Genomic DNA, 27858 nt, shown 5'->3' with positions numbered 1-27858 from the left:
CTATTAAAGAATTATAACCAAATATTCTAGATAGTACAATGAGGTGATATACAGACACATGGAGACACAGATAGATAGAACCATTTATCCAAATTAGAAAGAAGAAAACAAAACAGTTTTTCTTAGCAGACTACATCATTATCTGTGTAGAAAATTCCAAGAAACTGCCAAAACTACTAGAATTAATAAAGAATACTTTGTATCATGGCATATGAGATATAAATATAAATGATATTTCTATATATTAGCAATGACAATTCAAAAATAAAATTAAGGAAACAACGTCATTTACAATTTCATGAGAAAGAGCAAGACATATAGAAATAAATGTAACCATAGACATAAGATTTATACACTGAACTACAAAACATTTTCTGTGAGAAATTAAGTGTCTAATTAAATGGAGACACATTATATAATCATGGATTAGAGGGTAGTTTCAATATTTCAATATATCAGTTCTCCCCAAGTTGATAAATAATTGATTAGTATATTCAATGCTATCCCTATCAGAATCACAGCAAGGGTTTTTTTGTAGAAATTGATATGCTGCTCCTAAAATATATTATATAGAAATAAAAAGGACCTGCAATAGCCAAAACACCTTTCAAAAACAACAAAGTTGGAAGGCATACACAAGCCAATTATAAAACTTACTCTGAAGATAGCTTTATCAAGACAGAGTGTTACTGAGATAATGAATGGTAATAGTACCATTATTAATGATAGTCACACTGGAAATAACTCAAATATTTACAAACTGATGAAATGAAACATTCCTTTGGACTTTATTTGGAATGAATTTGGAATTTTTGAAAACATGTGATAGCCATACAATGGAATACTATTCAGCAATTTAAAGAGACACAATACTGATATATGTTATAACACAATGAACTTCAAAAGTATTATGCCCAGTGACAGAAGCCTTTCACAAAACATGACATATTGTGTAATTCCATTTATATAAAATGTCCAAAATGAACATTATTATAGGGAAAGAAAGCTGAAGATGGGTTGCCTAAAGCTGAAGATGGGACTAGAGATTAACTGCAAAAAAGAGGCTCAGGGGAGTTTTTTGTGTTAACGAAGATATTCTAAAACTGGATTATATTAATTGTCACACAACTTTTATAAATTTACTAAAAAGTATTGAGTTATCCATGAACACTGTATATGTTTCCATTTGTTTGTGTCTTCCTTGATTTCTTTCTTCAGTGTTGCACAGTTTTCTGCATACAGGTCTTTTACCTCCTTGGTTAGGTTTATTCACAAATATTTTATTTTTGTTTTTGCTATATCTAATGGGATTTTTTTCTTGATTTCTGCTTCTGCTGATTTATTGTTAATATACAAAAATGCCTTTGATTTCTGGATATTGACTTTGTAACCCACTGTTTTACCAAATTCATTTATTAGGTTGAGCAGTTTTTTGGTAGAGTCTATAGGATTTTCCATGTACGCTATCATGTCATCTGCAAACAATGACAGTTTTGTTTCCTCCTTTCCAATTTGGATGCCTTTTATTTTATTTTCTTGTCTGATTGCTGTGGCTAAAACTTCCAGTACTATATTGAATAGAAGTGGTGAAAGTAGACATCCTTGTCTTGTCCCTGATCTTAATGGAAAAGATTTTAGTTTTTTCCCATTGAGTATGATGTTGGCTGTAGGTCTCTCATATATGCCCAATATTGAGGAATGCTCCCTCTATTCCCACTTTGCTGAGTGTTTTTATCATAAATGGGTGTTGTGCCTTATCAAAAGCTTTTTCTGTGTCAAAAGAACCTATGCACCCCAATGTTCATAGCAGCACAATTTACAATAGCTAAGAGCTGGAAGCAATCTCAGTGCTGTCAGTAAATGAATGGATCCAAAAATTATGGTACATATACACAATGGAATTCTATGCAGCAGAAAGAAGGAAGGAGCTCCTTCCCTTTGCAACAGCTTTGATGGAAATGGAAAGTATTATGCTGAGTGAAATAAGCCAGGCGGTGATCTCACCTTTAATAGGAAGCTAAACAATCAGACAAATAAGCAAGCAAAATAAAAACAATGACACTGAAATAGAGGACAGGGAAACAGCGACCAGAGGGGAGAGGGGAGGGAATTTCAGGGGGAAAAGGGGAGGGATTTACAGGAACTAGTATAAAGGACACATGGACAACTAAGGGGGTGGATATGGGAGGGAGGTGGGGAGCACGGTGGAGGGTTGGCTGGGATGGGAGTAAAAGACAGAATACTGTAGTTGAAAAATAATTAAATAAAAAAAATTTTAATGTAAGACATTTCTCATAGCATGTGATACAAATTGCATTATTAATAAACATAACCATTATTCATTAAAAAAGTAAAAAATAAAAAGTATTGAGTTATAGACTTAAAATTAGTTGATTTAGTTTTTAACTTCTTCAGAAATCTTAGTTAAAAAAGCTAAAGAAAAGAAAATGTTTACCTATGCCAATCCAATTCCCTGGGTCATATGAATTAGGAAATCCAAAGAAACAAAAAAAAAGTGATTAGGTGTGGACACAAGCAGCAAGGTTTCAGTACAGTGAGTCTGAGACAACAGTAGTGATTTCCATGCTTACCTACCACACAATAAAAACTTTGTGAATAAGTAGAGTTGATAGAGAAGAATGGAGACAGTATATGGAAAGATGGAGAAACCCTATAAGCAAGATTAAGTTGTTTGTGATGCACAGAGAAAGCAGCAGGACAAATTCCCGACAGATTTCCAGTTCCAGTTTATACCTTCTTAACAAGCACTTCCCATATCCTGGCCTCCATGATATAAAGGAATCTGCACTTTTACTGAAATTATCTTGACTAGAAAAGCTAGTAATTTGTCATAACAGCATTACCAGATACCGTTTATTATAAATAATGGATGCATTTTTGACATATCCATCAACCTTAATAAGCAGAAGCTACAGATGTGTCTGTGTCTCTTCTTGGGAGACCTCTTAGATAAAAGAAGATGGCAGGTGGAAACCATGACGTCCAAGGCCCACTCTTGTCTTGAAATGCATCGGGAACATTCATTTTCTTCCTTTTTTATTGCGATCATGTTAAGCACAACATAAAGAAGGTTACCAATAATGAATCTGATTTTACAAAATAATTGTGAACTAATCTTTTTATGAGGCAGTGAATAGGCACATAGAGGAATTGGAAGAGCAGGGTCATTTCTACTTCATGTGAAGAACATTTCCTGGAGTAGTGTTTGGCTTCTTACAAGCAGAACCTATTTTGTAGGCAATATATGTCTGAAAGGTGCCTTTAGGAAATCAAAACCTCATGCATCTCATCCTATGACTGCCCTGAATACAAAAATAAAAGTAAATATGAATCTGCAAAATGTATAACAGTGGAAGCTAACACTCAAGTAATTAGTATGCTGCACTCATACACATTCAGTGACTGAGGACAATGTCATTCAGGTTCATAGTTTATTCACACTAACTCTTATACAGAAGTGAGTGGCCAACCCTGTGAGTCACTTAAGACTCCTCATTTTATTTTGATTTGTACAGTAAAATGCTTTCTGCTTCTCAGTTCTAGGGACTACTGTATTCATTTGGCTTCTAAACAGTTAGAACTTGTTTTGTTCCAATAGCTTTAAAAACACCCACAAAGCTATTTCTTGAAAAATCATCTACCCCGGAAAGCAAGATAATGAAGTGAGGGTGTTTACTGCTGCCCTTTCTATTTTTCATTCCATTAGCCAAGGACTATGCTAAGTCCTTTAGATACTTTGTTATGAAATTCATTTCTCCCCAGAGCATGCTCACTCTCCGGGTGCTTCCCACTTAGCATGGACTCCACTGGATATAGTGAGTTTATACACATTCCCATTTGTACATGATGGAACCAGGAGCCTTCCCAGATTCCTGGTTAACACCCTTTCTATTCTCCTCCTTCAGATACATAAACATTTAAAATTAGTGAAGCCATGACAGAGAGGCAGGAAGAGAACAAAACAATCTGCTAGTAAGGGAAGGTTGAACAGCTGAAGACTCATCTCCCTATATGACCTATATAGGCAAGCGATCCTCAGATAAATAAAGCCACTGTGGGTACATTATGTCAAGTGCAGGTTTGATTTGGAGTAGAGAATCATTAGTGAAGATTCTGCTTTACTCTGCAGAAAGACAGAATGAAGGTCTTAAAAAAAGATATCCCAAAACAACATTTTTCTTCAGTCTTTTTCCCATTTTCTTTCTCTCTCTCTCTCTCTCTCTCTCTCTCTCTCTGATAGCCTTGCTGTATAAAACAATACTGGTTGTAGGTTCTTGCTTTCCATGGCTTTGAATATTTCATGCCAATTCCTTCTGGCCTGAAACATTTCTGTTGAAAAACCCAGACAAGACAAGCTAAAAGATTTCATTACCACCAAACCAATATTACAAGAAACATTGAGAGTCACAAATACCATATGATTTCACATATATGTGGAATCTAATGAATGTGAGTGTATTTATCTCGTTTGCTGTCATTCTGTTTTATTCTGCCTGTAGAAGACACATTCCTGGAATCCTAAAATTTTTAAGATATAAATTCTCATTCATTCACTGTTTTGACATTAGAGTTAAAGAAATGGGGCCCTTTGAATTAATTATAAATTAATTCATCCACTTAGGATCCTTTGGAGGGCATCTGTGTGCTGCCATGCTTCCTAGCTTCTGGGGAGGGCCTGCAGCCCTCTGTGTTCCCCGTGGATACAGTGCTATACTCTCTGTCCCCATCTTCACACAGCCTGCTACTCTATGTCTCCCTTCTGTCTTTGTCTTCTCTTATAAAGACAAGTGTCATTGGTTTTAGGACCCAATCTAATCTAGAGAGATTACATCTCAAGATGCTTAATAACATCTGCAAAGGCCCTTTTTCAACTAAGTTCACACTCACAAGTTTCAGATGCACATATCTCTTCATGGAAGGAAGGGGTGTAACCATTTAACCCACTCCAGACAATGTCCCGAGTTTGCCCTTGCAATACCTAGATTCCCTCACCAATACATTTGTCATTTTCTACATGCAAGGCTACCTTGCTGGGCACTGAGGGGTGATTTCATGAAAAAATCGAGCATCCAATATCTAAACCGTGGAAGGACTGGGTGGAAACTCTGTCATAAGACTACAGATTGTCTCTCCCTGAGTTTCCTTTTTCTGCTAAAGGCTTGGAAATGTGGCATCCTCTCTGACTCTTCTTTTTTCATTTCCTGTGCACATCCTGATGATTTCTAAGGAAAGAAGAGAAAAGGAAAAGGAAGGTTGAAGGAAGAAAGCAAAATAGATGCTTTTCTTGCTAGAAAATGAATCATTCAGGTTTCAATAACCAGATCTGAAAGCAAGACTGTAGGGAAGAAGATACTACTACAAGATCTTCCTATGGTGAATTCGGACTTAGCCAAGGGAAAAAAACTGTGGAATGAGATTTTAGGTAGAAGGCAAACTGAGATAAGCAAAATGCCAATACATAACTCTAGTAGGGCAAGTTATTGAATAGAATTTTTTAGTTTTCTGAGCCAGAACTTCTGCTACCACAGCATATGCAATATTGCAGACTTAAATCTGAAGGGGAAAACCTGGCTTTTGTTAATTCAAAATGAACAACACATAGGAAATCAGTAGGCTACCAAGTAGGACTTAATTACATTTATATATAATAAGTAGCGTACATCATGTTTCCTTTTGAATAATTTGTCCTAGTTTAATATGGGATTTATTTTTATACAAAGCATAGATAATTGTACGATAACCAAGTAGACACAGTAGACATTTTAGATATAATAATGCATGAACATGAGTGGAGCCTACACCCAAGCCTGTGATTTTCAAGGCAACATGCTGTTCTTAAAATGAAAATTGTGCATTCTAACCATGCCAAAAGAAACATGGCTTACTGGTTATAAATAATAATTCTGAAGTCAGATTGCTTAGGGTCAAATAATGATACAATCATTTATTTACTTAACTTGTATGTGCTTCAGTTTTATCATTCATAAAATAGTTTATGATAATATTATATCCTTATCAGATTCCTGACAATATTAAAAGAGATAAGATATATAAAGTTTATAACAGTACATGGCAAGTAAACACAGTAAGTTTTCATTATTATTTTATTAATAAATGTCCTTGCAAAGCCAGGCATTGTTGGTATTGATGATACCAGTTCCATAAACAAGAAAACAGGTGCAGAAGATTAAATACCTTGGCCAGGGTTAAATGAAAAAGAGGAAATTCAAACCCTGTTTCTCTTGCCTCAAACCCCATATACTTTACTATATCACACTTACTGTTAGTACAGATACTTTATGTAAAGTATCTAAAGGAAGTAGAGAACAACTACCTTTTAATTGGGTGAATCATATGCTTGACAAGTATTGTTCAATGAGTATAGCACAAAAGACTGACAGAATATAAACATGCAGTGCTAACCAGGGTGTGCTTCTCCATGTTGCCCTCCATGCTAGATTTACTCTTGACCTCCTGTGTGTCTGTGTTCCCTGCCTCCTCATTAGTGCCGTCCTTATTTCTCCCCCCCTTGCCCTTCTTCCAATTTCTTATTCAAATTCTATATATACCTTGGTATTTCCCACAACCAAATGAGTGGTGCCAGATATGTGTATCATCTGCACTATTATTTATTTAGTTCTTTCCTTAAACTGATGTACTTTTTATTCTTTAATTTGTTTGAAAAGAAAACTACCATAAATGAAAAAACAGTTTTACTTGGCATAAGCAGGAGCTCTGAAATCACTATGATATAGGCAAAGTAAAGTTAAGTTCTAGCTAGATTTTCTTGTTCACCAAAGGCTCTGAGTTTGAAGCTTACTTTCCCTTGCTTACAAAAATTAATCAAATTCCTGGCAGGAAAGATACCATGATCATGAAGATGATTTTCCCAGGGCCAGGCTTATCCCTTGCACTCTGGATGTGCTGGCCCCTGTGATTTCCCCAAATGTGGGGAACTCATCTGCATCATTTGTCATAGTGATGGACTGTGTTCTCACTTTCTCCTGAAAACAAGAAGAAGAAAATCAAGGTAAACCCATGATAGTTATTATTGACATATTTGCATTAAACTGAAGTTTTAAAACTTCCTCTTTGAAATAATAAGGAAGAAAAATAAAAAGAAGTAACTTCCTAATTGAGTGTTTCAATGTTATTGAATGCCACTCTCTACTACCACCTCATAGAGTCTCTCACACGGTGCTGTGAGTCTCATCCTTTGGAAACATTAATTTATCTGATCTCCCAGACTCATTATTTATCTTGTAAATGTCATGATTTATTTACGCCACTTATTTGGGAATATTGTCATAACATTTCTTATGTGTTAATTAGTTTATCTCATTTCTTGTGAACAGACACAAGATGAATCCTCAAGATAATAAAGTCTTAGTCACAAGTCATGGTTCAGACAAATGAGAAATAATCTCATATACAACGATTCAGTCAGTACTATATATAGAAGAATAATAAGGGGAATTGAATTGTTTATAGTAAATTATTTGAAGCAAATCAGTAAATAGTTGTAATAACTGTGCATGTTTTTTTCTCTTGGGCCTGCTAATGATGTTCTGTGTGTAACTATATATACCTCTATCAGACTTGAAACTCAATACCCTTTGTCAGATAAGAATATTTAGCAGTTATTTGTTGTACTGTTGTTTAAGATTACTGTTTTGAAACCAAACTACTTGAGTAAAGCTTAGCTTTGTATTAATGTGAATTAAAGTTCAGCAGTTTAGAAGTTCATTTGCATTTCATAAGACTTAAGTTTCATATTAGAAAATCAAACTCAGCAAACAGATTTTAATTGACCAACTACCCTGACTAAGATGTCAGTCTTTATTAAACATCTAAATTTGAGAATAGGTTAAAAGGATGTGCTACACTCATTTGTTATTTGAATGTAATCATTTTCTCTATAAATCAGATCTTGGCCCTTTCTCAAAACACATGTGTATTATGAAAAGTAGGACTTAATTATATAAGGTTTCCTTTCAAAATAGTTTAGTGGAAGAGAGAGCTGTCCATTTTAGTAAAAGAGGATGCATATTATGACCAAGAGATCTGAATTATAATCATTGGACTCCCTTGAGAAAGTAGTTTCACTTATCTCAAAATGTTTGCAGATGTGCAAAATGAGAATCTCTCTTGTAGACATCAACACATAATATATGAGAATAACCATAAGAGTGCTTCAAAAATGGTAGCTGTGACTATCCAACTAGATATTTTAAACAAAGCATTAATTTCCCCTTAAACCCAGGTAGGTATAATTAGCCTAATTTATTATTATTACTATTACTACTATTTTCTATTAATAGTAATAGTAATTACTATTATTATTACCAGAGATCTATAGGGTCCAGCAGAAGCAATGCCTGCTTGAGTGTGGTTGGTAGGGTACTAATATGGGTGTAGTAATTTATAGCTTTAATTTGGACATTTCACCTAAAATGCCCTATGGTGTTCTTCAGTGTGATATTGTTATGCTACAGAATTACATGCTTATGATTTTGTAATAAAAGGTTTTATAATAAAAATCGGGTGTTGTTTGTACCAGGCCCTGTATTTTGCCATATCCTAGCGGTGGGCACTGGAACTATTGTCAAACAAGAATTCTTGGATGGACCTAGAGGGTATTATGATAAATGAAATAAGACAGGCAGAGAGAGACAAATGCAACATGATTTCACTTATATACAAAATCTAAAAGACAAAACAAATCAACAAACCAAACAAAACAAAAACAGACCCATAGAAACAAAACAAACCTATCAGAACATAGGTAGAATGGTGAAGGGGTATAAACGTTCCGTTATAAAGCAAGTAAATTACAGGTTGTAATTTACAACCTGTAATAGGGAATAAAGGTTGTAATAAGGGAATAATAGGGAACAACCAATAAGGTAGGGATTAAAGTCAGTGGTGTCATAATAATTTTTGTTACTAGGCATATCGTGGTGATCACATTCCAATGCATGTAAATGTCAAATCACTATGTTGCACACTGAAAACTAATATAATATTACATATCAACTATACTTTCATTTTTTAATAAAAAAGAAATCTCTGTGTCATGGACTTTACATTCTAACAACAAAATTTTTTAAATAATAAAGTGTATGTCACTGTAGTAATGTAAATACTACTGAGCAAATGAAGCAGATTGGTGGGCTAGTGTGAAAGGAAATGAAGATACCGCTTTAGATAAGGTGGTTGGAGGAGGCTTATTTGAGTGGTGATATCTGAGCAGAGTCATTAAAGGTAGGAGGAAGCTGATGTCAGCTTGAGAAAATAACACTGAAGCATCAAAAGCAGAGAATCCTGAGGCAGGGAGAGCCCCCCTGACTCTGATCTAAACAGGGGCTGACTTGTTGGAGATGAATTGAGGAACAAGAGGGGACTACTTCCTATAAAGACTGGCCAGCCATAATACCAATAGGGAACTAATGAAGCAGCCACGTTTAAATTTAAAAAGATTTTTCTAGATGGCTATTATTGTAGCTAGCGACCAAGGGGAGAGATATGGGTTCCACAGGAATAGTAGGCAATTAAGTGATGGGACATATTTGGAATATATGCTGAAGCCAGAGCTGGTGGAGGTGAGAAACAGAAGAGAATCATGAAAGGCCAATACGTTTGGCGCTGTGCCGCTGGGGGCAGTTGAGCTACGCACTGAACCAGGAAGGCAGGGGGAAAAGCAGATTTAAGGCTACCAGTCAATTGAAGGTACCAAGGAGGCAAATGGATACACTAAACATTTATTATTGGGCTCCTAATATATTTCAAAAATATTTTCTATATTTTCCACATGGCAAATATTGTTCATGTTGAATATACTCAGAGTTGTTGAAATGAACTTTGATTAGAATTATATCAAGTAATATGACCTGTAGGAAGATCTTCTGAACTGTATTTACTTTTAAGGAGTTCCATAAGTTTCAGAGATAGCTGTCTGAACCAGCCAAATTTTCCCCAGGTCAAGAGACGCATCATATCCTATTAGGCATAAAACACATAGAGCACCTGCCAAAAGGATCTGTAGTTGTCTTTGTTATCTTGGTGTATTCAAGATGTGAGTTTGTCCCAGATGCTCTAAAGCAGGATTCGGCAAGTTGTGGCTGGCACGCCAAATCCAGCCCTCGCATGATTTGCTAAGCAGAGTTTCACTGGCCCACAGATGTACCTATACTTCAGGTATTATGTGCGGCTGCATTCACACTCCAACACTCAAGTTAAGTAGTTGCGACAGAGGTGTACGGCCCACAAGCCTGAAATATTTACCATTTGGCCCTTTAAATAAAACCTGGCTGACTCTTGCTCTAAAGTAACTTTTAATCATGAACCTTCATGATTTTATTATTTAAGAGAAAGTGATTCATAAATGAGCATAGATATAGAAGTTCTATATTCATTTACCATCTGAAATAATTATGAGAATAGATCTAATATTCAGCATTTAATTTGAGTGATTTTCTTTTCTTTCCTTTAAAGTTAAGAATCCAAGTTCAATCAATACAACACAAATACCGGGTAAGTTAAGGTTTTATCCTTTGAGGATGTTCATGTGTAAAGTCCCCAAAATGAGACAAAACCAATTAGAGTGCAGGGTGAGATAGTACAAGAAAAACATTACATAGTAACTAAAATGTTTAGGAGACCTTGTATTTAAAAATAAATGCAGACCAGGGAACATGCAAGGTTGTGCCTGAATGTTCTGTGGTTTTAATGAGTGGAACCAACCCTGGTAAATGGATGAAGCATGTGGAATTGTCCTCTGACCAGAACCTGTTATTTCTGGTCTGTTTCTATGCTTGGCATCTCCTCTCGCAGAAGTATAGTGAAAGTATATGTGAGCTGTCTTCTCTATTTCCAAACTAAGCCTGGTCCTGGCATCCAAAGAGATGATGTTAATAGACCACAGTTAACAGCCTAAAATGTCACTTCAAATTGCTTGTTTTGACATCCTTAGTTTTAAACTGAACAAATTTTGGATGATGGAGCAATAGGAACTGAAAGAAATCATTGGGCAGGGGAAGATGGTCACGTTAAATCTTCCTTTTGTTTTGAGATCAAAATTATTTGGATGATTCTTGTTTTTGTACATCCTACCTGGTACTTCAGTAAATGAAAAATCTCTTAGGTTCCTAATCCTCACGACCTTTGGTATTTATAAAATGAGGAATATGTGAAATAAAGATAGGAGATTCTGTAACTTTTTTTAAAAAATTGGAAAAATAAGGCTATGCAAATTTTGAGGGACTCTAATAAAAACATTCTCACAACAAATGTCTAAAATGATCATCAGTCTAAATTCTACTTTTTGTGTTTGAAGTCTTCAAAACTGAATTGATTATGCTTTTAACTTTTAAGTATTTATCTTCCACATAACATCTCATGAATGAAGTTATTTTATAGTATAATTCTCTGTATTTCATCTCATCACCATATTTTTACTCTTACTTCCATAGTCTGGAAATGCACTCAAAAGAGAACTGGGAAAAACAAAGCAAAACAAAACACAAACACAGTACATCCAGGCAAAAAGGCCTCTTTGCATTGGCTGATGCTGTGCGCAGTCTGGAGAAGTTCTTCCCCTCTGCTTAGTGGACTGGTTATCCTGGAGAAGCTGCAGATGGGGACAAGGGGAGCTGCCAAAATCCTCAGCTCCTTTTAAGCAGGATGAAGCAGGCTTTATTTTGTTTAGAAAAGTTGATTTACAAAATTCCGTATTTAACTATAATTTATTTTTAAATGCATTGAAAAGCCCATTTAGATTTTAATTTTGAGTTATGGAAAGGAGTTCTCCTAAAACAGAAAAATAAAATGAGCCAGTGATTTGAATAGTGTAGTCGAAAGAAATGAGACTGATTTTTAAACCACAAGGAAAGTCAGGCTCAAGTTTGAGCTATGTTGTGGCTAAAGACCAAATCAAGATTTATTTAAAAAATAAGATATTCATTATACCTCTGTTAACAACTGTAACTGTGTGTGTTTACTTAAAATAATGTTATATATGTTTATCAAAGATGCTCGAATATCAAATTTGTGAAGTATTTTCACCTGTAAGATCAAGGATAAGGGTCTCTTTTTCTTTTAATATATTTTATTGATTGTGCTATTACAGTTGTCCCATTTCCCCGCCTTTATTCTCCTCCATCCTGCACACCTCCTCCCACCCGCATTTCTTCCCTTTAGTTCATGTCCATGGGTTGTACATTAAGTTCTTTGGCTTCTACATTTTCTATACTATTATTAACCCCCCTTTGTCTATTTTGTATCTACCATTTATGCTACTTATTCTCTGTGTCTCTTCCCCCTCCCTTCTGATCCCACTCCCCTGCTGATAACCATCCACGTGATCTCCGTTTCTGTGATTCTGTTCCTGTTCTACTTGTTTCCTTTGTTTGTTTTTGTATTTTTTTTTAGATTCTGTTATTAGTAGCTGTGAGTTCGTTGTCATTTTACTGTTCATATTTTTTATCTTCTTTTTTTAAATAAGTCCCTTTGACATTTCATATAATAACGGTTTGGTAATGATGAACTCTTTTAACTTGACCTTATCTGGGAAGCACTTTATCTGCTCTTCCATTCTGAATGATAGCTTTGCTGGACAGAGTAATCTTGGATGTAGGTCCTTGCCTTTCAGGAATTTAAATACTTCTTTCTACCCCCTTCTTGTCTTTGAGGTTTCTTTTGAGAAATCAGCTGATAGTCTGATGGGAACTTCTTTGTAGGTAACTGCCTCCTTTTCTCTTGCTGCCTTTAAAATTCACTCCTTATCTTTAATCTTGGGTAATGTAATTATCATGTGCCTTGGTGTGTTGCTCCTTGGGTCCAACTTCTTTGGGACTCTCTGAGCTTCCTGAACTTCCTGGAAGTCTATTTCCTTTGCCAGATTGGAGAAGTTCTCCTTTGTTAGTTTTCAAATAAGTTTTCAATTTCTTAATCCTCCTCTTTTTATTCTGGTACATCTATGATTCAGATATTGGAATGTTTACAGATGTCCTGGAGGTTCCTAACCCACTCCTCACTGTTTTGAGTCCTTCTTTCTTTATTCTTTTCTGGCTGAATGTTTATTTCCTCCTTTTGGTCCACACCATTGATCTGAGTCCCTGTTTCCGTCCTGTCACAGTTGGTTCTCTGTACATTTTCCTATATTTCACTTTTCATAGCCTTCACTTTTTTCTCTATTTTGCAACCGTATCCAACCAATGCTGTGAGCATCCTGATTACCAGTGTTTTTAACTGTGCATCTGATAGGTTGGCTACCTCTTTGTTGCTTAGTTGTATTTTTTCTGGAGCTTTGATCTGTTCTTTTATCTGGGCCATTTTTTTTTTGTCTCAGCATGCCTGTTACATAGTAAGGGACGGAGCTTTATATGTTCATCAAGGCAGGGCAACCCACATCACTGCATTGTGGTGCTGTATGTGAGGGAGGCATCCAAGATGAAACAGTGCCACTTGCTCTGCTCTCTGCTGGCTTTCAGCCACTTCCCCCACTACCCACAATAAAATCGGGTCCTTCTGGTGATGATTCCTGGGTGGGTGGCTTTGTGTATGTTCTAGGACCTTGTGCGTCTCTCCAACAAACTCTCCTGTGAGGCTGGAAGTTTCTCCTGCTGCTTCCTCAACCCCCACAGCTGTTTTCAGTCAGAGGTTTTGAGGCCTTATTTTTCCATGCCAGAACCCTGGGTTGTATGGTCTGTTTCACTCCCCAGTTGGTTCTTTCAGTTTATCTGCATGCAAATGTGGCATGGAATGTGACTGCCTGCTCTGCCAGCCACTGCCTTGTCACAGTCCTCTTTGCCCGGCTGCTTTGCCCGGCTCCACCCCTCCTACCAGTCTGGATGAATTCGTCTTCTTTAACTCCTTGATTGTTGGACTTCCATACAGTTCAATTTTCTGTCAGTTCTGTTGTTTTTTATTTTTAAAATTTGTTGTCCTTTTTTTTTGGCTGTGCAAGGAGGTATAGTGTATCTACCTATGTCTTCATTTTGGCCAGAAGTTCAAGGATCTCAAAATAATTAGTATTTCTCTATTTGGGTAGAAGCTGAGGTAGAATTCCAGCCTACAGAAATATCAGTACTGCTTCTTTTCTTTATAAAAATGAGCTAGTATGCATGTGTTTGACTAGCTCATACATACCTCTCACTTTTGACACTTTTCATATGCATACAGCTTTAATTTTCTTGAAAAGTGCTGTTTTTATCACCCACTTCAAAAACTATTAGTAGGTCTAGAAAATGATGATTATTTTGTATAGGATCTTTTTTGGGAACCCAAAATAAGTAAGGTAAGTGTATATAAAGTGTAAATTATAGAAAATTGTACATACGCACGATGTTTAATATTATATACAAACATAGAGAATGGTAGTTGTATGGAAATGATACAGATATGAAGACATATTCATTCATCCCATTCAATAGTATGCAGTAGATAGCTGTAGTTAACAGTGCTAAGCATGAGGTAATATGCTCAATGTCTAAAACATGTATACAACTTCAGCTGCCCATTATAACAGATCTGTCAAGATTTCAAATTTAGAATGATACCCTATTAAATATACAGAATAGTATGTTCCACTAACTGTGGATTAATTGTAACCATCACTGAGGCATTCAATAATATGAAGTCTTCCATTAAGTGTCCCCAAGGGAAACTTGTCAGCATCATAAGTAATTATAAAAATAGTATTTGTGTAGGTATAAAATGATAGAAAATTTTCAGATAAACTTATGTTAAGATTGATGGAGGTAAAGACTTTTTTCCCTTTAGCTGCGGTTGTTATTCATTATGTATGTGGAAAGCAATTTAAGAAGGATGAGGAATGAGTTTATGAAACAAGTGACCTTATAGCTGCCAGATTATTCTGCCTACTCATTTTTCTAACTGAGCTCATGAGGGGATGGAAATACCTACTACAAAGTGATGAAAGGCTGTTTACTCCCTAGAGATATATGCAGACATCATGTGGCATGCGGCCATTACAAGTTTAAGCAATAATGAAATTCACTTTTCTTTAGCATTATCATTTTTTCACAGACTTCTCCTTGTAAATGAACTTCTTTATTTCTTTGATAAGAGATCTCAGCTCTGAAAAAATAGATATACCATACCTCTGTGAATTAGGAAAGGAATAAACCATTTACCATTAATTTTTTAGAAAATATAAAAAACTGTATTAGAGTTCTCCAGAAAAATGGAACAAATGGGATAGATAAATTATAGATAGATGAAAGGAAGAAAAGAAGAAAGGTATAAAGGTAGAAAGACAGAAAGAAAGGAAGAAAGAAAGAAAAAAGAAAGAAAGAAAGAAAGAAAGAAAGAACAGATAGATACAGATAGATTTATTATAAGGAATTGGGTCATGCACTTCAGAGGCTAAAAAGTCCCAAGATCTGCAGTAGGCAAGTCGGAGGCCTGGAGACCCAAGAAGGTTGATGGTGTCATTCCCAGTGGTACCAGTATGAAAATCAGCAGGCTTGGTGATCAAGATGCTCAAAAAACTCATAGAGCATGGCAACAACATAAAGGAAGATATGAAGATTACACTAAGTGAAATAAAATAAAAATCTACAGGGAACCAATGTAAAGGGAAGGAAGCCAGAATTCAAGTCAATGATTTGGAACATAAGTCAGAAGTAAGCATTCAACTAGAACAGCAAAAATAAATAAATAAACAAACAAACAAACAAATAAATAAAGGATAATATAAGAAGCCTTTGGGAGGCTTTGGAGAATTCCCTGAAGGAATTCTCAGGGAATTTCAAAAGTACCAACATCCAAATCATAGGGGTACCAGAAGGAGAAAAGGGAGAGGAAAAAATTGAAAACTTATTTAAAAAATAATGAAAAAAACTTATATAATTTGATGAAGGAAATAGACATACAAGTCCGGAAAGCACAGAGAGTCCTAAACAAGTTGGACCCAAAGAGGACCACACCAAGACACATCATAATTACATTACCCAAGATTAAAGATAAGGAAAGAATCTTAAAAGTAGCAAAAGAAAAGAAGAGTTAGCTACAAAGGAGTTCCCATAAGACTATCAGCTGATTTCTTAAAAGAAATTTTCAGGCAAGAAGGAACTGGCAAGAAATATTCAAAGTGATAAAAAGCAAGGACCTACAACCTATATTACTCTATCCAGTAAAGCTATCATATAAAATGGGAGGTCAGATAAAATGCTTCCAAGACAAGGTAAAGCTAAAGGTAAAGCATTGGTTCATCAACACCAAGCCATTATTACATAAACTATTAAAGGGACTAACTTAAGGGAAAAAATCAAAACTATGAACTTTAAAGATAGTATTTATTTATTTTTAGAGAGGGGAAGGGAGGGAGAAAGAGAGGGAGAGAAACATCAATGTGTGATTGCCTCTTGAGTGCCCCCTGCTGGGGACCTGGCCTACAACCCAGGCTTGCACCCTCACTGGGAATCAAATCATCAACCCTTTGGTTCACAGTGCAGTGTTCAATCTACTGAGCCACACCAGCCAGGGCCAAAACTATGAACTTTAAAATGGCAACAAATTCACCACTGTCAACGCTGAATCTTAAAAAAAAAGAACAAAACAACAACAAAAAACCCTAAGCAAACAACCAGAACAGGAACAGAATCATAGATACGGGGATCATTTGGAGGGTTATCAGCTAGGTGGAGAAAGGAGGAGGAACAGGTACAGGGATACATAAACATAATTGGTAGGTACAAAGTAGACAGGGGGATATTAAGAACGGTATAGGAAATGGAGAAGCCAAAGAACTTATACGCATGACACATGGACATGAACTAAGTGGGGGGTCGGGGCACGTCCTGCTGGAGGGAAGGTGGTACCAGGCAGTGAGGACAAAGAGAGAAAATTTGGAACTCTAATAGCATAATCAATAAAATATACTTTAAAAAATTAAGAAGAGTCAGTACTTCAGTTTGAATCAAGAGGCAGAAAAAACTGATGACCCAGCTCAAGGCAGTCAGGCAGGAAGAGTTTCTTCATGGTCAGTGGACGGTCAGAATTTTTTTCTGTTCAGGGCTTCAGCCAATTAGGTGAGAGAAACCCACAATGGAGGGGAATCTGCTTTACTCAGTCACTGATTCAGAGGTTAATCTCATCTAAAAACACAGTCACAGATACACTTAGAATAACGTTTGACCAAGTATCTGATCATCCCTTGGCCAAGTCAAGCTGACACATAAAATTAATCATTACAACAATATTCCAGTAGTGACCAGCACAACTTGTGAAGGATCTTGTTCCTATTCTCTTCACATTCCTTCACTGTATTTTAGAAGCTCTATTGCTCTGTAGACATTAATTTTGATGAAAGATCAGAAGCCAGAACAGATATAAAAAGTACCACCCACCCTGACCACTGGCCTTGGAAAAGGAGATACTTTGTCCTATTACATTCACTATGTTTCACATCCTATATGTTGCCCAGAGATTGGTTGCTGATTTCCAGGAATTCATATAACATGAAGTATGATTCATTACATACATGATTGTTCATCTGAGTATTTTAATTTTCAATGACAGAATCTTGACACTATTGTTCACTTAAGATCTACTCAAGCTGAAAATACACATATACCAAAGCAACACTTAGTGGTGTATACTTTTTTAACTTGGAAATTTTATGATGCTTGAAAGATTAGTTAAGAATTAAAGAACTCACTTATAGAATGAGAAGTATATCAATATTTATGTGGTAGGGAGGGTCTACCCTAAACATCCACTTAAAAATGGTATAAATCTGGGTATGGCTAAGTGGTTTCTCCTCTGGTTCCGAGGTCTGCTAATTCTCTGAAATGCTCTGCCCTGCCCTTTGTGCCTTTCCAGTCCACAATGAAAGGCCACAAAATCTCAGTCTCAGCTTACCAGCATTCACTTTACGAGCCAATATTGTTCAATGGTATTATTATGAGTGTGTGCTCCTCCAATGAACTCTGCAACATGTTTTATTTCAACACATTAAGAATAATTCTCACTGTCCCCTTGCATGCATCTGCATGTTCCAGTTTGGCCTATTGAAGGAAGGAGGTGTTCAATTTGTCTTAAAGGAAAAAATACGTTCTTCACAGGAGCCTAAACTGAAATAGATTATATTCTGTGTAACAAAACTACCAGGCATGTATTTATAACTTATTCCTACTGAGATACAGCAGCTCAGACAGCACTGCATGGCTAACTCCACAGAGCTAGAGCCTGCTTTCAAATCCCCACTTTGCCGTCTACTTGCTGCGTGGCCTTGGGCAACTTAAGTTAATCTCTCTAGGTTTCAGTGTTCACTTTGTACAATGCAAATATTAGTAATACTATAATTGAGTGAGTTAATATTTGTAAAACACTTTGAATAATGTCTGGCACATAGTGTCCAGGGCTTGAAGATCAATCTTTGAAAATATTCTTACGGCTTTCATTTGTACCACTTACACTCATGTTCTCAGAAAGCATATCTCATGGATGCAGTTCAATGTTGAAAAGCTTCTGGGTGTTTTCAGGTCACACTACTCAAGTTGTGACTCTGCCTGTTGTGGGAGGGTTGAGAACATTCTAAACCTTTCAGAATGCTCAGAAAAAACTCAATTGATCATTAATAATGATGCCACTAAGAAGTAAGATAACTCATTTCAAATGTGTTGGTTACCTGAGTAATGGGAAGGAACCTAAAAGGGTTTGGCTTACGGTCTAGCTCTTCCACCATTGTCAGATGTGTTACCTTATCTCTGTGAGCCACAGTATCTTTCATCTTTAAAGCACAGGATTAAAATGTTTAAGAATAAGGTGAATTAGCACATATGGAAGTAATTAGCACAGTTCCTCATTCATTCTTTGTATATTTTACATAACTTTATGTAAGTTAATACCTAGTCATATTCAAATCACAAAAGAAAAATACATCCTCCTTCTTCAACATATATTTTCTACAGACTTATTTAAAGTAAATGAATCTCTATTCACAGTTTTTGCTGGGTTGGAGGACACTATTAGCTCAGGTTAGTCACACTGATGACCAAGGGTGAAGTAAAAGACATTGGAGACAAAACGTTTTTCTTGCATTAAGACTACAACTATGTAAAAAGGTAAGGTCTGATGAGAGCAGAAATCAGTTCTCATCATGTGAAGGCAAAAAACTTCCCCTTTGATATTTTGCCCATTAAATAGACAGGTCTGCCATCACAGGTGCAGATACATTCTAGATATGACAAAATCTGCATTGAAAAGAACTCTGGCAATAATCTAAAAATCTTAAAGACAAAAGAGACTTCAGGAATTACATCAGCACATTTTCTACTCAGAACACAGAGTGGTACCAAATGTGCTCACAGCATTTATTGTCTGTAAAACTTATGTGCCATTTATTTTATGATAAACCGTTTTTCTCTATGATAGCAAAAGCCTAGAGTAGACCATGCTTCTTTTCCCTGAGCGTCAAGGTGCTCAGAGTCCATTCTTTTGGCAATATTAGCAACTACATCAACTCTGAGAAGGAACCTGTTTGTTTCTTCAACTTGCATTTGTTCTGATTTCCTATTTCTATTGTATTCATTTTACAATATATATCATTGCTTAAGTTTCCCAAATCCTTCTTGATAAGAGTTAATTTTAAGTAAGAGTTCATAAACAATAACATAGTCTGTCCCTGACATACTCTTTAGTTTTATCTCTTTACATCTATCAATTTTGGGCTGTGCTAGAAGTCCTTAATCTCTTGTACTCTGTTGTATTTCCTTCAACATCTACTCTTGGGCCCAGAGTATATATCTATTCTTTTCTGTTATTGCAAAATGAATGTAAAAACTAATAGTGCAGTAATTTTAAATATGTAACAAACCTAATGCTAAGATTTAAAAGGCCATCTCAATAATACACTTAGTCTTCAACAGCAGTCACCTTTGCTGACAAAAAGTTAATGCATTTAGCAAAGACTTGGGCAGATCCTCTTTCTGGACACTGTTCTAACATTTGGAAACATCAGTGAGCAAAATAAAGATCCTTGCCCTAAATAGTTTTTTTTTTAATTTTGGTATGGCAAAAAACTATAATCAATAAATATATTAATTAACTAAATGATGTAGTAAGGTAGAAGGTGTTAAGTGCTATGAGAAAGAGAAGATATAGAGCCATTTAGGAAGGCGAGATCATGAGTTCTGGAGAGGTGCAGTTCCCATACCTAAAAAAGTGGTCAAATAAGCGTCCCTGAAAAGATCTGGTAAATACAAGAAATGAGCAACCCAGTAGGTGGGGGAAGAGCATCCAAGTAGAGATAGAACTTGAAGAGATGTCTGGTTTGTTTAAGAAACTGCACCAAGTACAGGGGAAGGGGGCAGGCAGGAGATTGGTTGGGCACATTACCCATGGTTTCAAGGGCTATTGCAAGGACTTTGGCTCTCTCTTTAAAAATGAAATGGAAAAATATTGGAGGTTTTAAACAGAAGGGTGACACTATCTGATTCATGTTTCATAAGTATAGTTGTGAGATCTGAGGAGAGACCATCCAGTGAAGCAGGGATACCTTTTTCAAATTTTCCAAAAGCCAGATGATAGTAGCTTAGACTGAGGTTGTGTAAGGGTAGAGGCATGAAATATTCAAATTCTGGATAAATGTTGAAGGTGCATTCAATAGATATTCTTGGTGATTATGTGTGGGATGGGGTGAAAGAGGTGAGTCAGGATAATTCTGAGGTCTTTGGGCTGAGCAGTTGGAAGGGATAATTGCTGTCAGCAAAGATGAGATGGCTGCAGATAAAGACGAGGTCCAAGTTTGACATGTTGACTTTAGATTGTTATTATTTTTCTGAGTGAGCATCTGGACTTATGAAGTTAGATTTTAGGAAATAGGTCTGGGCTGGGAATATAAATTTGGCAAGCATTGGCATTAGTGTTGTATTTAAACCTTGAAATTGAATTTAGTCATGGAAGAAAGTGTAGTTAGAGATGAGTAAGGACTAAGTCCTGGGACCACCAAAACTGTGAGTCAGAGAGAAAAGGAGGAACCATCCAAAGAGACCAAGAAGAATTAGGCCATAAGGTAGGAGAAAAAGAAATAAAATGTGCTTTACCAGAAGCCACAGGAAGAAATATTTTAGGAAGAAGTAAATGATTTAGTTTCAAATACTAAGAAGTTCTTTTTAAAAATGGAACAGAAATCCATCAAATTGCAATTAGAGACTAGTTTCAATTATTTATAAATAATCCAAAACAATTAATGATCATTCAATTCAATTGAATTCAGCCTCTCAGACACATGTACACATATCAATAAAAAGTGTGGAACATATAAGGGAAATAAAAATAGAATACAGTCTTACTTTTTGGTGCCCCAGGACACCAAAAAGGTCTCTGTTTTTAAAACTCCCAATGATTTATCTAGTAATTGGTTTACAGGAAGGGCCAGATAATGTACCACTGTCAGACACCAATAGGATAAGTTTGCATACATATTATTATAACAGTCTTGGTTCTAAAGGTCTCTTCATTTCAATGAACTTTGTTCTGAGGCTCTCTACCTCAAACAGCCAGCTACAAGTTCTGGCCTGAAGTTTGGATTTAAATTCCAAATTGGATTTAAATCATGACACAAAATGTCATCAACTGAATAATCATTCCAATCACCAAAAGTCAGAGTTCAAGAGCAAACCCAAGTCATCGAAGAGTACTACCCACTTTCTTTTCTCTTGCCCCTGACTATAGCGAAAAGTATTTGAAAACATGGAGATTTCTTAAGAATCTATTTCATGTATTTTTACACTTAAAATTTTGGAGAAAATTAGACACATGAACTTTGGTTGAAAAGTACAGCTCTCTAGGGGACTAATCATAATATAATAACAATATATTATAATATAATACATTAATAAAATATGTTAAACTATATAATTTTATAACATGTATAATATAAAAGTATTAGAATCAAGTACTGTTCCAAGCAATTTAAATTATTTTTATTCATTTAATTTTCACAACACCATGATGTGGAATTATTATAATCACCATTTGTAGATGTGAAAACTCAGACAAAAAGAGGTCAAGTGACTTGCCAAAGATTCCACAGAAAATAAGTGCAAGAATCAGATTTCAAACCAGGTACTCAGTCTTCAGAATTATGTCTTAACTATCTACCTCTCTTGTATCTCCTCTGTCAATACTACTTTAGTAGTAATGTAGGGTAACAGAATATCAACAAAATCTGCAGAGATCATTAGCTCTAAACACATTGTGGTTCCTACTCTCTTGGTCACAGAATGAATCCCATTAGGCTCACAATTGATTAATTCAGCCAAGACCCATAATTTAATTAATATGATCATGAGTTAACTTCCATTAGTGTAGTATGACCAGTATTTACAAAATCAAATAAAGAATAGAAAACATCAGAAGCCATTATATATAATAGAGGTAAATTGTGTGTGTATGTATGTATGTGTTTGTGTGTGTGCTGGACTGAGAAATGATTTACTAACTGAAGGTTGAGGTTAAAAGTAAAACAAAAAACAATTTAGTTTTTATTCAGGGATACAAGGAATTCTCCTTCTAAGAAAAATTAATTCTATTGCCTACCTATAGAACATTATCAATAACAGTTGGCACTGGGTCATCAACACATTTTAAATAGGAAAATTGGAGTTTCATCTGAACCAGATAGATTATACTCAGAACTGTTGCTGCCACTTAACCTGTCTATGAGAAGATGACGATGTAAGATTCTTAAAAATTAACCCTTGGAAAATTCCAGATGGGTTTAATGCCATTGGTTATTTAATCAACCATCTCATTCTCTATCAAAACAACTGAAAGGTCATTCATCCTTATTAAAACACTGACACTGAAGAAAGCAACTAAAAACGCCAAGGTTTCAGCTAGATCCCACTCTTATTTAATATCCCTTTTGGGTCTGCCTAGTGCACTAGCCTGGTGCACTTTTCTTTGTTCTTAGGGGCATATATCTAGCTTCCTCCCACATAAATCTTGCATGGAAAGAATGGTACAGACTCTAAACATTATTCTTCCCCCACAGATGTAAAAAATGCATGAGCATGCAGTACTTGCTGGGCTGTGTGTGGCACAGAAGGGAAGATCTAAGACAGCCCGTAGGCAATATCAATTTCTTTGAGACAATTATACATGGCCTCAATACTCCTCAAGGAGTCATAATTATAAGAGATGCCTCTGTAGCTCATCCAGGCTGTCAGCTATGTTTTCCTGCACACTCAGTGTGCTCAGAGCTCCATGTGGGGTATGGTGCGAGTGGTCAGCTTCCCATTCCAGGAGTTTGCAGTGTAGTGGAGAGACAAGGCAAACAGTTGTGATAAAAAGATATCACTTCATACTAAAAGGAGAAGAGAATGATTTTTCAAAAATTTTCTAAATACATATTTCATTTTACCCCAAAGTTACAAGAATCGGTGCTGTATTCTTATAAAATGTTTGATTATATATATTTCATTGAAATTTTTTGAGATTTCTGGATTTTGAATAATATGTTTTTATTTATTTTTTGTTTCAGTCCTTTTCACTAAAGATGGCAAATGTTGACTTACACACAAAAGAAATTATAATAAGTTTAATTTACATTTTCCTTGGAAGAAAAGATCATGGATAATAGTGGAAACCAAGCAGCAGCTTCTCTAGATAAGACACATAAACTTCCTTGTGTGCCTGCTGAGTTTTAAAGATGAAAATGAAAGAATTTTTTTACTTTTCCCCAATCCTTTTAACCATAGCCTCTACTGCAATTTTTTTCTTCAACCATTAAGAAACACTATGGAAATGAAGAGAAATGAAGTCATGTGTATTTATGTTCACTTTAAGGATGGGTGATGGGAAAAGATCACTATCACCCAAAGTTATTGTATCTGAAATGTGATTAATGCTTTTGCATAGATTTTCATCCCAGAAGAATCTCATGCAGCTGGTGATGCAGACTATAGCTTAAGATAAGAGATGCACCCAAGTTTTCTGGGCATTTCTTGAGAATATAATACTGACACCCAGGTTTTGTGATTCTAAATTTGATCACAATTACAGGAGTAATAGAAGAACTCAGGATTTAATGTACAATTATATGTATTCTATTATTCAACAAGGAACACTTTTCACTGATCTTCAGAGATGCAAAGTGTTTGAATCTGCAAAGAAATGCAATAAGAAGAATTGATACTATAATCTGACATTTCCGATTTTTTTCCTACAGTTAGCACTCCACAACCAGATGCCTCAACTTCTGAAACTAGTATATCACCCTTAGTATCAACAACAATTCCAGAAAGCATCTCAGCATCTCAAGGTATGACTTCTGTGTGCATGACCAGAAACTCGCTTTGTTTAACTCCTTCTCACCAAGAAAACCCTATCATTTTTTAAACAAGCTTTATTAACTTATAATTGATATTTAAAAATGCACATCTACAAAAGGGGAGACACAAGGACATTACTGGATGTCCCAATAATGGGAATCCAATAATACATATTATTGGAATGTATATATATTGGAATACCCTCCAATACCCAATTGGAATTACTTCATTGTGGTGATGGTGTCAAGGATGTATGTCCCAGCTCATCAAATTGTATACATTAACTCCCTACCAGTCTTGACTTGCAAAACAGAGTTCTTTCAGAATGAGATCAAACGTACTTATTTGAAGTACCCTATTTATAGATCACAGAGGCTTACTTTGATGAGGGGTTATGGGCGAATGAGGCAAGGATTGTGAAGATTGGCATACATTACCTGAAAGTAATTTATTTTTTTCTTTCTTAAAATAATAGGCACTCAGAATGCAAAAAATGCAAGTCCTTCTTCGACCAGCCCATCTCGTTCCAGTGAGTGACATTCAGAACAATAGATATGTGGGATATTTGAATGTTACTAGTAAGGGAAGGGATTGGATTATAGCTAGACTTTTATCAGCTATCCTAAACCTTGAATCCCATTATAATCCTATCTAATTGCCACTTGCTTTGAGAGTTCCTCAAAGAACTTTGAGAAAATTCTTTGAGCAAATTTCCTCAAGAATTTTGTGAGTCTGGTTTTAATGAGCACAACTTTGAGATTATTTTCTTACCTTAGTACTGAGCAATTATCACCAAACTTCAAGGTTGAACTGATAAAACTAATCTCAGAGAAGCCAAATTGCACAGAGCTCTCCATAAAAATGAATTGTTCACCTACACAAAACTTTGCCTTTATGTTAAAAATGGCCTCTTAATAAATGTTTCATTTTAGCAAAAACAGATATATGTCATATAACATACAAGGTGGGGCAAAGCCAGTTTACAATTGTTCATATGGACAAGAGTAGAGTACAATAGTTGATAAATCATAATACAAGAATAAACTGTGTTTCACGTGCTCACAACTGTAAACCTCCTTTTGGCCCACCCTGTATGTGTGTACGCTGGGACTAAAAGGAGAATATTTATTAATTTCCCTGGAAATTTAGAGTAAGGTGAATACATATGAAGCTGGAATTCTAAAAGATTATTTTAGGTTGAGGTAAAGCCATTCCATTCAATAGGATGGCTTTGCCTTTACTGACCTGCTGACTCTCATCCCCATTTGGGGAGATGTCACTCAAGGTCTCATATGAACCCAGAAGAATTTACTTGAAACAAATATTTAATAACAATGGAAGTATAAACCACCCTACAAATGAATCAGATAACCATTTTCATTCCCTGATAAACACAATGAATACATAAGCAAACAGATAAGAATACCTAACTAAATGCTAACAATAATTTCTATGTCTCTAGTTATATCACTAAGACAGTGTTCTCCTTTCATCACTATTGTTTTAAACTGAGAAATGACTGCCAGAAAAGAAGTCAGATGCTTTTAAAAAAGTAAAACCCTCCTCTTAATAAAAGGAGAAAACACCATAATCACCCAGATATATATTTATATATACATGTATATTATGCACATCTTTCTTGAACCATGTTGTTCATGTTTAGAAATATGCACTGTGATATAAATTATATTCACTTATGTTGTTTTATACCTTTTCTAAGATATTATTATGGAAAGATATTTGTGAGTATTTTAGAAAGCCAGCTTTATAACTAAAGCAGATCCAGTGTAGGTTATGTATGTTATTTTTTTCCAATAACTTCACTATAAAGTAATAATATAAAGCAGTAAAGAATATAATGCATGAATGTAGAGCTGAGTCTAGGTCCAGAGAACATCTTCTGCCTCTTATGTCCCATCTCTTCTCTCCTCTGGTCTCTGGGAAAGTCAGAAAAGAAAGGTTTGAAATTTTATTTCAGAAAGGCTACAAGACTGACATCAAGTGGATATGTCAGAAACGACAGCTAAGGCAAAACCCATGAATCAGATACATTTTCTTTGCTCGAAATACAGTATTTTAAATAGAATGACATTTAAAGAAGAAAGTATGCATGCTTTTGCTCTGTTTGTAAACCATTTATTGTGAAATTCAATTCCATGCTAACTGACTATGTCTACAATATTTTTAGGTATTATTTTGCCGGTGGTTATTGCTTTGATTGTACTAACACTTTCAGTCTTTGCTCTGGTGGGCTTGTACCGAATGTGCAGGAAGACAGACCCAGGTAGGTAACAGTGTTTTGTTTCATTTTGTTTTCCTGAAGGGAGAATACACACGTTATATCAAAATTTTAATTTAAACTCTTAAGGAGCGAGGGGAATTATAGAAAGAAATAAAATGCCACATTGCTGGATCACAGAAATAATGGGGAAGGGACAGAGAAACCCATGAAAGGCTGGTGTATGTAAGAGGCAGAGATAACTACTAGTGGCAGATATTATCAGGTGGGAGCAGATACTTTTTAATGAACTAGCCCTGGATTTGTGGGTGCTTGGGGGAATGTGGTACTAAAGAACACAAAAAATACATGTTTTTTGTAGTGACCATTTGTTTTCATTTTTGTTTTTGTTTTTGTTTTCCATGGAATAGAGGGTAAAGGGAAGCCTTGCTAAGAATCCAGTTCAGGGGCCTATAATCTCAAGAAGAACATTCTGTGACTTAGTCCCTCCCCTGGGGAGGCACAGCTTCCATCCAATGAAAGTGTCTTCCAGGACACTGTGTTCTGCTCATCAAACTGGTTTCTCAGGATGGAACATTGTTGCAAATTTTAGTGGGATTCTAGTTTGAAATTCTTTATTATCTTCCTTAACGTCTCTTTTCCTTTTCTTTAAAATGACACTGCTCTCTTTTAAACATTCTCACTCTTTTTTTTTCTTCTTGTTATTTCATCTTCTCCCTGCCTCTTAAATACTTCTAGTTCCTATAATGGCATTATATCTTTATTCTTTTTTACACAGATGTTTTATTTTAATACAGATTTAGATTAACTGAAACACTGCAAAGATAGGTACACAGAATTCCTATATACCCTATAGCTGTTATTCTTATTAATAATGTGATATATTTATCACAACTAACTAATATCGGTTGATACATTATTATTAACTGAGATCCCTACTTTGTCAGATTTCTTCCAATCTTTATTGTCTTTTTTCTGTTCCACAGGAAGTGGAGGTTTTTATTTATTGCTTCACCTGAATTGACCTTCAGTTCCCATCGCTCACAATCCCCTCTGTTACCTTAAGCATCAATCAGTCCTTCTGTCCAGACCCCTGGCCTGCTTGTATAATGCAGTGTTATGTGTACATGCCTTTGTCCGCACTAGTATTTCTCCTCGAATGTCCAGCTTGCCATTTAACTTTTATCCCATGCCCAATCTCCACTTTGTCTATTAGCACCTAGCTCAAACACCAGTTTAACCTATCTTTTTATAACATGCCATCTCTTTAAGCAGAATGGAGTGTTCTCACTT

At 35.6% G+C, this 27858-nt stretch overlaps 1 protein-coding gene and 1 non-coding gene across 3 annotated transcripts in view; both read left to right on the top strand.

The window, feature by feature from the left end:
• Nucleotides 1-27858, top strand: part of EMCN (endomucin) — an 89452-nt gene that overhangs the window by 47719 nt on the left and 13875 nt on the right. Inside the window, exons 5-8 of one of the 2 annotated variants that reach the window (XM_037151929.2) lie at nt 10516-10554; nt 24224-24316; nt 24802-24855; nt 26515-26610. In XM_037151929.2, coding sequence (XP_037007824.2) covers nt 10516-10554; nt 24224-24316; nt 24802-24855; nt 26515-26610 — 282 coding nt within the window. The remainder of the gene's footprint in view (nt 1-10515; nt 10555-24223; nt 24317-24801; nt 24856-26514; nt 26611-27858) is intronic. The other variant, XM_037151930.2, reaches the window with a different exon arrangement.
• LOC119054097 (U1 spliceosomal RNA) lies at nt 6865-7028 on the top strand. Its single transcript, XR_005083446.2, has one exon. It is a non-coding gene; the product is annotated as a U1 spliceosomal RNA (small nuclear RNA).

Source organism: Artibeus jamaicensis, unplaced genomic scaffold (assembly GCF_021234435.1).
Source record: "Artibeus jamaicensis isolate MK-2021 breed Jamaican fruit bat unplaced genomic scaffold, CSHL_Jam_final contig_452, whole genome shotgun sequence".
NCBI classification, from domain to species: Eukaryota; Metazoa; Chordata; class Mammalia; order Chiroptera; family Phyllostomidae; genus Artibeus; species Artibeus jamaicensis.
This window is presented reverse-complemented; position numbering and strand designations above follow the sequence as displayed.